The 15,273-nt window shown below is 49.3% G+C and overlaps 1 protein-coding gene across 1 annotated transcript; it reads right to left on the bottom strand.

Moving 5' to 3' along the window:
- On the bottom strand, nt 1-10,691 carry VFPPC_18514 (reverse transcriptase; the record flags this gene model as incomplete). The annotated part of the gene is made up of 6 exons (XM_022430111.1): nt 1-3,594; nt 3,946-6,234; nt 6,826-6,878; nt 6,945-8,767; nt 8,824-9,649; nt 9,707-10,691. 6 exons carry the CDS (start codon nt 10,689-10,691, stop codon nt 1-3), a joined length of 9,570 nt encoding a protein of 3,189 aa, XP_022284974.1.
- Between the last annotated feature and the right edge of the window lie 4,582 nt (nt 10,692-15,273).

Below are 15,273 nucleotides of genomic sequence, written 5' to 3'. Positions count from 1 at the left end.
CTAGAAACTAGGTGAAATTTCGTCGGTCGATGCGGCGTCTTTCACAACCCAATAACGCGTGCTCTTCCCTCTCATAAAGGTCTGTAGAAATACGCTAGCCCACCCGTGGCCATCGCGTGAGGTAGCATCATGTCTCTTGGAATGGTGAGAAATAACGCTCATACGATTGGTCGTTAAGTACGAGCAATAATTGCAACCATAGCCGCGATATACTGGGAGTTGTGGTATCGCGCTGGTCCCTGTCATTGGCAGTTCCATCGTCCCTGGATTTTGAACAGGCAATGCTGCGCATTGCAAAAGAATTTCTCGCAACCTCTGGCCTTTAATTTGATGGTTATTTCGAAGATGAGCTTCAATGCCTTTTCCTGGCATTATGGCAATCTTACAAATAAGGCAGAGCAAAACTTCATAGTTGGCAAGGTAGCACACCACATCGCGCTGTTCTGGCTTCGTGGCATTCGGCGTGCTACTTTTGGTACCGAGAGCATCCCAGCTCGTTGGGGTGGTCCTCAAACCTATTGCTAAATTTTCGAAATTACGACTCTGTGTAAGTTGGCTAATATGAGACACTGAGAAGCTGTCTATTCGCTTGGCTGGAGGCAGCAGCTCCGTTTCTTGTCTATAGGATTTTCGTTTGCGGCAGGAACCGGGTTGCACGGTGCAAATTAAAGGGCTCGCCGGCTCTGACTTACTTGCGAGATGCAGAAATTCATGCCAACGTGTAGACACCCATTGATAGGCCCGTAGCAGTGAAGGCTGCAGAACCGAAGGGAAGGCACCGTCGAGACCATATGTTACACCTCGCTCAAGTGGACGGTGACCACTTTGCCAGGCGAATGCGACATTCAAGTCTGCCTCGCATGTCCGGTCATCAAACCTGTTAAATGGGATATGAACTTCGCGTACATGTCGCTCCGTAATTCCAATTGAAAGCTGGCGGTAGAGTCGGATATTTACTCGCTGATCCCACACTATGGTAGTGGCTTGCTCAAGGATTCTTGTAAGGCGGTTTGCTTTCCAGACTCTCCCGTTGGTACGAAACAATAGACGCTGATGCAAATCGTCATTCCCACTTTTTTGACATAAAATCTCCTCGTAACGTAGCAATGCATCTAATCTGCGGATCCACACAAGATATAGATATACTGCGCGAGCTAGGCGGCCGGGTAGGAAGCGAGCCACCACAAATTCACGATTTGTGCGGCGTTTTGCCTTGTGATGTCGTAAAATATATATCATGAAGCCATTCCAGATGTAAAAGCCACGTTTTGTGTACGAACCATTCTCACATTCCAGGTTTATGAGATCCTCTGCTCTAGGTGCCTGGCCGCAAGCAGTATGGCATGCACCCAGGATCGCCTCTTCGAGGGAAACCACTTCCGCACGATAATGTGAGACAGCCTTCCAGCGCCACACTCCTTGGTCAACAAACTCTCGAGAGTTGCAGACTCGACGTAGCAAATCAATGTACAGTGTTTCGAGCCCATTATCGGGATTCATAACGAACGAGTGTCCAACTTGAGAGTTAGTTAAGTTATCCTTTACTTTGTTTAAGTCAACATCAGGGGAAAGACCAAGCATTAGCCGTGAACAAAGGTCCTCAGCTTTCGTGACAAAGTAGTTGGATAGACCACGAAATACGTCCATCGTCACTTTGAAATCATCTCCGTAGTAGAGAGTGTTGCCATCATCACTCCACCGTAAGAGAAATGACGGCAAGTCTGTGCGGGCAATATTCCGCCCGCAATATCGCAGGTCATGCATCTCATCGAATGGGGATTGCGACCCTGTAACCATATATACCTGTCGGATACGATCAAGTTGTTCATGCTGTGTATGGTGTGGTCTTTTAGGTATTCCGATGAATGAGTATGCTTGAAGAGGCAATGCGTATTCGAGAAATAAGAGTCGCTGAATATAAATAAGGGCTGATAATATTGGAGTATAATGTTTGGCTGATAAGAACCCCTTTGAATCGCGCGTGAAGCCTAGAATGCCGCTGAAGTACACCAGTAGCGTCGAGCTGGGTTGGCCATCCACGAACTGCTGTGTCATGGCTCGAATGCATATACCAAAGAGCAACTGTATGACCTCTTCGTCATAAAAGTTGTCGACCGGGTGTCTCCGCAAGTTCGTAGCTCTAGTCATATCGAGTGCATAGTTCGAACTTCCAGAGTCTTGGCTGTCGCCGTTGCTAGAGGTGCTACTCTCATCTTCGGTCTCGTCGTCGTCGGTTTCATTGCTGGTGGTTTCGCCGCCGGAACCACGTCGAGCACCGGTGCCAGAATCGGAGCATCCCGTGGCGCACATACTAGCTGCAGCAGTCATTTCGCACCTGTTCAGCGCTTGTTGCTCTGACCCTAAATTTATAAAGCGGTCGATCATATGACGTGTGGTGCGATCTAGGAGGCTGAGTATTTGACTGTGTAAAGCCTCCTCCAGCCGATTGCCTAATAAACCCCTCCGCATTTCCTCTGGGAGCTGAGAAACCCGGAGTATGAAGGAGATGAAGTACTTCCATATTCGCCGATACCTTTGTTTACTAGCCGGCTTCGCGACAAGTGAGAATGTCTTCCGTGTACAGGTCTTCTGATTATTACTCTGCAGCCAACAAAGAACATGGCGGCTTGTGTGGTGAACGGTCCTCTCGCAGCGGTCAAGCAAGAAGTCCATAGCACCAAGCAGGTAAGAGATTTTTTCTTCATTGATACAACTGTTGAATATGGGACCGTTGTCACCTTCTGGATGAGCAATTTGGCCTGTTATGATGATGTGGTCCGGTAGCTGAATTAAATTTCGGAGTGTGTCGCGCTGAGAATTTTGGTATGTCTGCAACCACTGTGTTCTATGCATCCAAGGGTTGGATGACACAAAGTTCTCACCATCAAGTGATGAAGGATTAACTTTTGTGCCAATACGTCGCTGTTCTCGACCTAAAACAGCGCGAAAGTGAAGGTCAGCTGCAATAGACATGCGGGAGGTTTCTTCAACATCAGACGATGAGGGACTTTGCAGAATTGGCGCAGTCCTACACTGAACCTGACTTGGAAATTGCCGGTTACGATTAACCTCAAACCACGCGCTAGCGGCTCTCGACCGGAAGAATCGTTGACACTGCACTCCTTTTCTCCATGGCATATCGGAATCGCTCGAACTTTGCATGCTTGCTGGCCTCCCTGCCTTCCTTGGATTCACCCAGCCATGCTTATTGCGGCAGTGGGCTTGTACCTCTTGTACACTGAGGGCAATGTATGAGCAAGACTTGCATCCCAGAGCGTCGGCACTAGGTGGCCCAAGATGTGGTATTGGTTCCGATGTAGGAGGAGGAAATTGAAATGTGACCAGCTCTGCCTGGGTTCGGACAATATTTGGGAGCCCCTGAATAGATTCAATGATTCTTCGTCGCTCATACAATGGCACGTCCTTGTGGCGAATGCGCAAGTGTGCCTCCACTTCATTCGCTACACATGCAAAGCAGCATCGCACACAAACCACGACGCGGAACTGATCAAGATGCACAAACGGCTCCATAAGAGACACATAATGTTTTTCGTGTGAAATGATCTCATCAAGAGTAGATTGTTGCAAACTCATCTAGATACGCTTAGCCACCTGCCGAGCTGAACAGCGCGTCGCGTCTCAACAGTCACTCGCGTTTAAATTAGTTCATTTCCCCGGCCATCGTCGTGCCATCGCTGACATCACAATCTGGCCAATGATGGCCCAAAATTAAGCATGAAACTATTCTGGAAGAATATTATCCCCACATTACTAACGTCGCCTTGTGATTGGCTGCATCGTCCTCCATTCTGCTAGATTGAGATGATCCTACCATTGTAGGGGTCATTACTTGACGGGCCGTGCCACTGGCGCGGGAGTTGGAGTAAAATAAAACCTGGGGGTCAGGCAGCGCACGGACGAAAAATGGGTAGTTTACTAAATTACATTGTACCCTTTGCACAGTAGGTCCGGCATGGGCACCGGAGCTCGTTGGGGTCGATCTCCCTCCTCCTCAATGTCGTCCGGGAGCGGTGGAAAGAAGGTTGCGAGCAACTCTTCCGCTTGTTCCTCATTAGACGCCGTCCGAGTTTTGTCCTGCCTAACCAGCTGGGGCACTTTGTCAAAAGCCGTACTACTCCCTGACTTCAAGTATTTTGCTGCCTTCCAGATGTTATCATTGTCCGCCAGGAAGGCGTCCCAGTGGGACTTCTTCTGTTGTCGAATGCCGTCATGATACTGTTTGGCTGCGGCTTTAGCTGTCTTTTCGAGCTCTACATCCGTCCATCCAGCTCGCCTCGCTGCTCTGGCACGACTGCGCCAGTGCGTGTAAATTCGGCGTAGTTGCGTGAGATCTGTTGTCCACCATCGTTTTGCGTAGGGGCAAGGCCTGGCCTTGGGTGTCAAGGTATGCACCGCCTCCATCACCATTTCCATGAGCCAATCTGTCTGCTGCTGGACTGTTCCCTCAGCAGGCACCTTCTCCAATTCAGCAGCAATTCTGACATTTATTTCCTTCCACGGGGCATTCTTTAGGGGTAAGCGTTCCTGGTGTTGTTGTTCAGGTATCTCCGTTTCGAAGATTGTCTCGATTGTCCTGTGGTCCGAGCCATGTTCGGTGTCGTGCGTTCCGCATTTAACTAGGTCTTTTGCCAGCTCCTCGGATGCCAGGACCAGGTCAATGGTGGTTTCACAGATTCGGCCCTTGCTGTCCCACCCTGTCCACGTCTTCGTTCCTCTCGGGAGTAGGCTGGTGAGGGAAAATTCGGCCATCAGATCGATAATTTCGTCTGCTTCTCCCTGTCTGGCCAGCCGAACCTCGTCACCACCCCAAAGTTGGTCGTGCCGGTTAAAATCGCCCACAATCACAACATCGACCTGCCAACCTACACCTCGTGTTGCCTCCGTGATGGTCCTGCGTAGTAAGCGGCATGTGTCTGTCAACGCTTGCGTCTCGACGCCTTCCACGTAAACCGACGCTACTAACAGCACCCGCCCCGGGAGCTTCAGCATCGCTGCGGTTATGTCCGATGAGTCAACTGGAACCTGTTCCGCTTCCAAATTCTTTCTGATCCAAAGCATACTACGGATGGGCCACCTGCCCACTTCCCTGCAGGTCGAGGGTACCATCTTAGTCCACTTGTGATGTGCCATGGGCGTGGTGAGTAGCCGGCCCTTAATCTTCCGCGCCTGCGGTTCTTGAATAGCAACCACTGCTGCATCCTGAATCTCTTCATCATTCATTAGGCTATCATGCGCGTCGTCCCCTTTGCCCACGTTTGGCTGAATTATTCGCAGAGGCTTACTCATTGCGAGCTGGATAGAGCCTCCTGCAATTTTTGCTGAATGATTCATGCGGTCCACCACATGGTATACACTTCGTGACAGATTCGTTGCATGCGGTGTGATGGTGGCCTTCTCTGGCACATCTCCCGCACATCTGAGGTTTTGGCACTGGTAAGCCTTGTGGTCGGTGACTTCCTGACAGTTGTAGCATTGGTTGGGTTTTTGTTGGTGTTTGAAAACAGAAGTCTGACCCGATAACCCTCCAGCGTAGAAGTACCCTTCGCGCAGGAATCGGGCCGCATCAACCGCCTTTTTGAGATAAACTACCATTGAACCATGTTTCTTGAGGAACCTATCGCTTAACCAGTTGACTTTAACGACTTCTGTGGCATTCTCATTGCCAAAAGTTTCATTTATTCCAGGTAACTCCTTGCCACCTTCGTCCAGCACTGCAGAACGGCTCACACCGTCGACCTTGATCTGATAAAACTCGTCGCGCAGTATACGAGCTCCTCGCGGGAGATTCGCTTCCAACACTCGTTTTATCGTTTGATGCTCATCTTCATTTCGGCATACCACTCTGATGTGATTGGGCGTTTTGGGACCCGACGTGACGGCGCGACACCGCCATGTAGGTGTGCCTAGTTCCTTACGAACTTCTCTCTCTACAATAGTTCGGACCTCCCCTGGGTGGAAGGCACTTTCTTCCTCCGTTTGTACCCTCGATGTGTCCACTGTGCAGAAGAGCGACTCGGTCAGGGTAGGCGACGGCTTGACAAGCCCAGGCGTGTTCAGCACATTTCTTGGTCGATTTTCCGATGGAGTCCGTACGACTTCTGCGTATGATGCCTGCGTACCGCCAGGAAAGGGAGAAACACTTCCCTGACGGGCGGAGGCCTCTAGTAGCTCCTTCAGCTTCTTCAGCTCCTCCTTTGACTCTGCTAGCTGCTGCTGTAAATCATGTGCACAAAAAGGTGAAGTATGTGTCGCGGGGTAGAGTACAGAAGGACTATAGCGGGGTAGTGGAGGCCTAGTTCTGAATGTTCACTTCAGAACCAGAACGTGCAGTCATACAGCCTTTTGCCGACAACTTCATGACATTCTGGAAACAAGCTCTTTCAAGCACACAATCTACGTCAGTCACCGTGAAGCGCAAATAGCTGCATCCAACCTCAGTTGTTTTGTCAATCCCAGTCAGCGGCGAACAATTGGTATTATTACTAGTGATGAATTACGCTTTGCTAGTCTAAGAAGCATTATGTCCCTTGGCAGTTGTAATGTCCATGTATTCTTCTCCTATTTCTATATGCCAATGGAACTTGTTTTCTTCTTCAAGCAACGCTAGACCGGTAAGGAGAGGATGGATTCAGCGAAGTTTATATGTCGATGGGAAAGGGAAGGAGAAACCTCTATCTAATCTCTACCGGATCTCTTCCTCTTCGAAAGGGAATTTTCTGATGCAGCAGACACATCCGAGCCTTTCCTTTTAGAAACAACAGCATTAGTGAGTTTTGTCATTGCCGCTCTTTCCAGCTCGGTTACGTTCGCGAGCTCTTCTCTAGTTGAGGTCGTAGGTAATGCTTGTGGGGATGAAGCTGAACACGAGTTAGTCTCGAGCTATCTGCATAGTCAAATCTCTTGGAAATGATCGGTCTTCTTACAGGTCTCGTCATTCCAGCCGCGCATCTCTCGATGCAATAGCCAGGCGACGATGTTATGACCATTTTCTATGGCCCAACGAAGTGGTGTCCAGGGTTTCTTATCGGCAGACTGTACATTAGCCCCGTGCTCGAGCAATAGTTCAACTACGGGCAGGAGCCCATTCCCAGCAGCCCGCGAAAGCGGAGTCCGGCCTTTGTTATCAGCAGAGTCTACATTAGCCCCGTGCTCCAGCAGCAGTTCAACCACGGGCAGGAATCCATTTCCAGCAGCCCGCGAAAGCGGAGTCCGGCCTTTGTTATCAGCAGAGTCTACATTAGCCCCGTGCTCGAGCAACAGTTCGACTACGAGCAGGAACCCATTCCCAGCAGCCCGCGAAAGCGGAGTCCGGCCCTCCTCGTCAACAGATTCCGTATGAGCTCCATTTTCAACCAACAGCTCCACAATTTCTCCATGCCCGTACTCGGCAGCTCCCGATAGTGGCGTATCACCAGTCTTACTGGCAGACTTTACACAAGCGCCATTCCCAATCAGTAGCTTGACGGCCTCGATAGCTCCCTGCTCGGCGGCCCATGATAGCGGTGTACAGCCATCATCACTGGCAAAGTTTACGCAAGCACCTCGGCCAATTAGCAGCTCCACTACTGGTAGGAGGCTTTTCTCGGCAGCAAGAGATAGTACTGTATTGCCATTGTTGTCACAAGAGTCAACATTGGCACCTTTCGAGATTAACAGCTTCATAACCGCCTCGTGCCCGTTCTCGCCAGCCCACGATAATGACGTCTGCCCGTGTTTGTCATCTATCGATTCAAGATCGACTCGGTCCGTGTCTAGGAGTTGCTTAACAATCGCCTCGTAACCCTTCTCTGCGGCCAAGGAGAGCGCTGTCCGGCCCTCGTTATCTCTGAAATCTGGATCAACCCTTTGGTCCTTCAACAGAACAGTGACTGCATCAATCATTCCGCTATTAGTAGCATACCACAAAGGTGTACGGCGGTAACTATCTGGTTGGTTTGGTATTTGCGCAGCGAGTAACATTTCAAGGACCTCACTGAGTCCAAAATGTGCTGCCACATGCAAACCCTTGATATGTTTCGGATATCGTTGGCTGTCCCATTTGTTTCTCGAATATACTGAGTACAGTTTAATAGATAGCATTGCTTGACTCGAGGCCTCTACTAGATTATCGCACTGTAGAAATGTCGCAACTTCGGCGGATAAAGTCGGTGCCTCGCGGGCATACCACCCCCAGTTCTGTGCCGTATACTGGTAAAGCGGATACTCTTGAAGCCGGTTCTCGAAATCCTCGTCTGCCTCGCATGGTCCACTCGTAAATAGTTCTAACGAATTATAAATAAGACAAGTTTTAGTGATATCAATTTTGGCATCCGGAAACCAATCTAGCAGGGTCAGCTCGAGGTATTCCTGCAACGTGTAATGAACTGTTCGGATTACATCGCTCTTTTCGTCAATAACAATTAATCCTGAGCATTTAGATAAGACATCATCGATGTCCATCATATCTCCCTGACGAATAGTAGACATGCCAACCTTCGTAGCGACGGCATGCAATAGTTCCAATTTAGTGAGCTCTCTCTTTGCGTATGTAACCCATGACATCACCTTCATTGCCAGCATATTCGCTTTTGATCCCTGTTGGTTGATTCTCTCCATAGTTTGCTTGTATGCATGGGCCAACATCTCCACCCTCCCATCTTCACCTGGCCCTTGACGTTGCTTCTGGAAGACTTGAAGAGTTTCTAGAGCTTCATTGGGCGTGTACATATCTTGCAGCAAATTGATGTATAGTTGTGCCAAGAGAAACCTGCAGGATAGTAAGCTTGTCAGTGTTATCGCTGTGCAAAAGAATAGCATACGTACATTCCGTCGACTGATGTAGATATGCCTTGCTTTATCTCATTCTGCAAGTCCACATCTTGCTGGATATATGGTGGTAGTTGGCATATCTGGGCCGCGAAGTACCTCTCTATGTCCTCCGAGCTCGCACGAATCTCTACTGTCTTACTGCAGCCTTGAAATTGATTGGCAATTTCGGGAATGAATCTAGATGTGGCTAATATATTAAGTCCATTTTGCCTCTGGAGCCGGAAGAGCTCGGAGAGGACTCGGTTTCGGCAGCCATCAGATTTAGAACATTCATCTAGGGCGTCGACAACGATGAATACTCTTGAGTACCCGGCTGTCACGGATCGGAGGGAGTCGGAGAGTTCTTTCAGTGACGGTGTTGTTCTTCCTAGCTTGTGGCGATTATAAGTATCTCTAACGACCTCGGGTAGGACGGGGACCCTCGCGGCTAGCTGTTTCAATAGACTGGAGAGAAGGTGATTAATCTGCTGGTCATTCTGGCGCCGAAAGTCGCAGTAGAGATAAGCGATCCCAATATCTGTGTTGTCTTGAAACCTTGTCAAAAGGTTATCAATCACAACAGAGGTCAGAATTGTCTTTCCTGCACCAGGTATTCCCGGACAGAACAAAGTCTGCTTAGAACTCTCTAGCCAAGAACTGAATGCCTCCGAGTCTAGAAACCAGTGCCCTGTACCTGTCTTCCACCTTGCAATAAAGTCACTTTGCTTTGGGCCATAGTCAATTGGTGTGAGCCAGTCAAGGATGGAAACATCTTTCTGTTTGTCGAGATCCGATTTCATATTTTTAGTTGTTTCCTCATTCGTGGACACACTTTCAAGAACTATCATGTTTATTATCAGAATAAGGACAAGTACCGAAGTGCTCTGGAAGGACTAACTGCTATTAAGGACCTCTGCGACCTTCTTTTCGGCCTCAATATTAGTTGAGATTATTTGAGACAAGAGGCGTTTCGCGTACGCCGCAGCTGTCATTGCAGCAAACCCCTGCCACTCCTTGTTCTTGTGAGTATCCGCGTAGTCGCATATCCCACGAATTACAAGACACGGGAAGCGGTTCATCAGACCTGCTGCCTCCATTTCAAAACATAGGATGCCTTTTTCGATAGCAAGCTTTTCCCTCAGTAATGCATCTTTCATCAGCTGATTTCCAGAGGCAATCAAACCGTAATGAATGGCGGGATTGTCTTCATCCTCTCCCCTTTCAGGTCGTAGCACAACAACGGATGGACCACTGCCGCAGGCTTCACATCCGTCCAGCCTGTCTTCACAATGTATGAAGTCTGACTTATATAGAATATCTTTGCCAGTGGGGCAAGAATACTTCTTGCGCAGCCTCGGCTTCTTATCGAGAGACTTGTTCACACTCTCGACGAGGTTGTGGCCATCCAGTTCGTACTTCGCCGCAACCGCCTCCACAGCCGTTCGCAGCAACTCTGGAGGTTGATTTAAGAAACCAGTTTCGACGAAGGCCTGGCCCTGTATCGTCTTGCCGTAGTCATACTGAAACACCCCTCCTCTGCCGTTACCGGGCAAACTGATGACAACATCACCGAGCCGTATATCATGTTTCTTGGTTGGTGCAGCTCCTCCAATCCCAACCATCAAGCCAATGCGGATGGTTGGGAAGCTTCGTAACAGATTAATCGCGACACCAGCTGCTGAGGCCGTGCCGTATTCTCCACCAGGGAGACACGCTATCACAACATTGTGATGGGCGATACGACCCAAGGCATAGTTGTTGGAGTCGTTTGGGTCTTGTTCCTTCGGCTGTTCGTGTGTTTCATCGAGAAACGCTTGGGCGGCGACGAACTCTGTGCGGATGGCGCAGATCCAGCCGACTGTATACTTCTTGGGATCTGACATGATTTCCGACTCTACAGCAGTGTAAGCGGACAGGCACAGCTTGCTGCAAATGCCCTTGCCGACACGATCTGAGCAAACAATCAGTCTTAGAGTAGTGAGAGTACAAAAGGGTTAGAAAAGAGTCTGCCGGGACATATTTGGCCCTTCATCGTCACGATCCTTGCGTGAGTGATAAAGAAAGCAGTGGATGGATCATTTTAAGGCTCAGCTTACGACGGAACAACTGCAGCCACAAGTCATGTGTCCCATGTGCAAACGGTGACTAGGGCCGGCCCGTGCGGGGTCATCTCAGCGCTGGTTGGACAAGCTGAGCGGCAAATTTTGGTGCCTAATGGCTGTGCAGTGTTGTTGCTGAGCATTACCGCAATCTCCTCGAGCTGCGAGTCGATGCGATTGGAACCGAGATATTTCCCAAACCTACCATAGAGTGATTTCAAAATCCGCTGTGCGGCCACTCTTGCCCACCCGTCATACGGGTGGGGTGACATGAGCAGCGAGATGTGTCCGTCTGGTGGACTTGGGATACTGCGAAGCACGACCAAGCACATTTCGCGAGTAGGAGAGAGCAAAACTTCGGATGCTGCATCTCTGAATCGTTGTCTCTGTTTCGACTCTCCTGGTACAGGCAAGCAAGCTTGAAATCCTTGAAGAAGGGACAATGTCTGTGTAGTCTCGTCATATACCGCCGAGTGACTTGTTGCGCCGAGAAAACCGGAGCCAGAACCAGATGAAGGCACGTCGATGGAAGGTGAGGCTGTGTGGTGCAGCCGCCGGGAAGCTACTGGCGGTTACTCTACCGAACTTGAACCTGTAGGGTCATGTTGTGTCTCATCTGAAATAGTCAGTGAAGGTGAGAGGTCGTCGCCAGTTGTTGAGTTGAAGTCAAATTTGGTGTCGCTATTTATTAGGCCTTCGCTGAGCGGCGCAGGCTTGGAGCTGCCGACCAAGTAGACGCAATTCTTGGCCTGATTCCTCGTTGAGGCCGCTGTGAGGGTGAATCAATCAGATAACTTTTGTCGCAAAAGAAACTCAAGAGTTCGGCAACACAGTACATTTAGCTTGTTGCTTTTGCCTTTAGAAGCGTAGAGAGTATGATGAGATTCCCGCCTTGTCCTCTCATAGACAGCCAAGAAAGTCATAAGCACTTTCCGGTCAAAGTCATCAAATCTCAACCTGTATATATAGTGTATCTTCAACATCCCGCCCATGTATACGGTTCTGTCGCTATTGAACTCTGCAAGAGTTTCAGACGTCTTCTGGTCTATAAGTGTGTAGTTTCGATAGCGTGCTGGTCGAGTACTTGATAATTCTCATTCAATACAATTGGCACTTTCGTTACCGTCATACTCGATCTCATGTGACCCCACAATTGTGTGACATTCAGCTTTAACGTAACAGCAGCCTGTGGGTGATACCTGAATACAATGTTACCGATGCTGCTTACTGTGTCCTGGTGCCTCTCTCCAAGCACCTGCCGCCGAACATTCAGTACCTTAAGAGAGATTCTTTCGTCTTCAGCATAACGACCTTCCGCATAATAGGTAGCTGCGAGTTCTGCCATGCTGCTAATTGTATCCGGGTGCTTCTCTCCAAGCACCTCCTGCCGGATGGTCGCGAGCTCGAGGCGAGCCTCGAGCTTGCTTTCTTCTTTTCTTCCTTAGCTTTAGATAGACAATTGTACGGCACCCTTATGTTGAACAAACAGCGGCTCAGCCTCTCACACCTTAGTCGCTTTCTTGCCACACAAGCTGTAGCTTGCGATGCTCGCTTTATGGAAGGGAATGTGACATTCAGTAGCCTTTGGTAGTGAGGCCAGTGGTGATATCCATCGAGAAATGAGGTTGCTATGAATACCACTACGATATCATGGTGCTTGGTAACTGTATAAAACCCGCTGTTTAATGAAAAGGGGGCTTGGTTCATGTGATGAAATGTGACAGGGGAAATAAGAAGACCTTTTTGGTCCAAAAAGGACAACCCTGGTGTACGCAGCGACTCCGATTGGGTATATTCCCTTTTTCGTCCAAAAGAGTCAGGCCGATACAGATCGTATGTAGCAACACGATTTCATTCCGCGAGCATTAAACAATAACATTAGTGCTCCTCGTTAAAAGGTTGACGAAATGCTCTTCGCAAACCGCATCGACGTGGCCCACTCGATATTCGTCCAGGCCCTCAACACACGGTTGTTAAACTAAGAGGTTCAGTAAAACGTGGTCGGCAAACCTGCGGCATCAATGGCCCATCGGCATTATATTAAATTAATGTAAGACTAATGTGCAGACTAGACGAGGGGGCCATCACCATCACGTCTCAATCTCACTCTAGTCGAAATTTCTACGACGTATGTTCCATTCGACCTTAACGATAAGCGATCTGGTTGATGTCACGTCTTATGTGTCAACAGTCCCTGCGAGTTCATCCCATAGCTCTAAGCTGTTAGTTTCAGACTCAACTCCAGACTCAGGCTCTGGCTCAGATTGGCTGTCCTCCCTGACAAACAGCTGTGAGCCTGTTTCCGCTTCATCTATATCCTCGGCAAAAATTTGCCTTTCTGGAGGCTCTGTTTGTGCCAAAAACTGTCGTAAGAGTGATGGAGACTGGGTTGTTAATTCCGCTGCTTCGGCTTTAGCTTCTAAATGACTGGGAATGTCGTACTGGTGTCCGTCATTGTCAAGCCGGCGCCTCGCCCACTTAAGCCGCTTCTTGACTCCTTCCGTGAGACCTGGACAGGACCTTATTTTTCTCAACAAACTCACCACGGCATCTCTCGTGGGTAGCAAAATCGTCGGCGTACTCAAAAGAGAGTCGGATCCGGCCTTAGCGACAACTGCTGGTGGTAGTGGAACTCGGAATGCATCTGCCGTTCCCAGCTGCCACGGTACGATGTAGTCTAGCTGATCCTCGTTACCCCAGTTTGGGCCCGCTAATAGAGTCATTCGTCTTAGCGCCCGTCGGCAATGATTGTTCACCACTTCCCTGCTATTGGATTGCAAGTCTTCCGTTCGATCCATTATACAAAGCCAGTGCTGATGAACAACTCGTTCTAAGTCTTGGAAGCGGATGGCGGTCAGTATTCTCGGAGCTTCAGATTGCATACACTCCACGCGCAAGTCACGGTTATCTTCGGGCGGCGAGAAGTACGGCGCCCAGTACTGCATCTGGAAAAAACTTGGCTTTCCATGGTACCATGTCCGAGGCGTGCGACTTGTACCAACTTCTTTCGCTTGGTTGCAATTGAAGGTCACCATTACAGAGCGACCGAGAAAAGGTTTAATGTGCTGCTCAAATCGCCCCGCATAAGCCTTGATAGGGCACCATATTCTCCTAAATGTCCTTAAAACTTTAAGGAAATAAATCTTGTTCCATTTTGGTTTTGCAGGTCGAAAAAAAACCTCACGATCCAAGAAATCCGTCCAATTATGTTTCGGCGGTTGATACTTGCGGGTGGTCATCCAACATGGGAGCTCCATTGGCATGTGCGTGTTATCATCATCTTCGTCAGGAACAACTTTGGCGTAAACAGCCCAAGCTTCCTGGTAGATCTCCCATATTGTCTGGGCCGTGACGATCCGGCTCCTCTCCGCCACCACATTCTCTTGCGCCTCTTGCAGTCGCGTAAGAGCTGGCAGTAGATCTCGACCGATGCTGCTCCGCACGCGATCCCAATACGCTTGCATCTTAGCCAGGAGATGTCGGTTGTATGCACGCGCAATTTCTTCAGCAGATAACCGAATGACGCGTTCAGCTAGTTTATTGCTCTCCAGTGTTACAGAGAGATGTTTCGTCGTTGCTAATGAGTTTTGCTTCCAGAAACAAGTGATCTAGCGGAAGAATGAGCCGCGCCGCCTGCGTGAAGATAAGATCATTTATGTCCTTGGTGGGCACAATCCAAAAAGGGCAATGCTCATCCGAGTCAGCGCCGGCCGCCGGTACAATGTGGGTTCGCGGACCAGTGTGGGGATGCCGGTCCGGATCAAAATGGCCCTCGCTCCATTCTTTCAAGATGGTTCCCAAGCAAAACGTAACTTCCTTCCGAGCTCCATAGTTTATACCACCCCGAGAATCCGAGATTGCCGCAACGTGCCGTCTGTTTGCTTCCCAGGCGCGGGAAATAGACTCTCGACAGCGCCGAGTTGTGAAAACTCGTTCTCGATCCTTGGTCATAGAGTTAAGATCCTGAATTATATCCTGAGTTAAAGCTAGCAGAGCTAGGTGAGGCGAGTTGTACAAGCCGTAGTGGCTGAACATGACACCAAAGAGCTCTTTATTGCAGCTATATGTCTTGGCCAGGATGGTTCCCAGCTGTCTGCAATCAGGGTGACCAGCATTATGCGTCTTCGTGGTTGTTGTTGTCTTAGACTCCATGTTGCCATCTCTGACTGTGGGACCCATGCGGGAATCACGCGGGAGCTAAAAGTGCCTGGCGAACTGGGGTGTGATGGGAGGAGGTTCGTCAGCGTGTTGGTGTACGCAGAATTTAACCTCTAAATCTGTCTTCAATCAAGAATAAAACCGCTGCATCAAGTGGGACAAATAAAATTAGTACTTTAGTTACTTCAATTGGGTGTTAGCTATCTAT

This window comes from Pochonia chlamydosporia, assembly GCF_001653235.2.
Source record: "Pochonia chlamydosporia 170 chromosome Unknown PCv3seq00015, whole genome shotgun sequence".
Lineage (NCBI taxonomy): Eukaryota > Fungi > Ascomycota > Sordariomycetes > Hypocreales > Clavicipitaceae > Pochonia > Pochonia chlamydosporia.
Note: the sequence above shows the minus strand (reverse complement) of the source record. Positions and strands in the feature narration are given on the sequence as shown.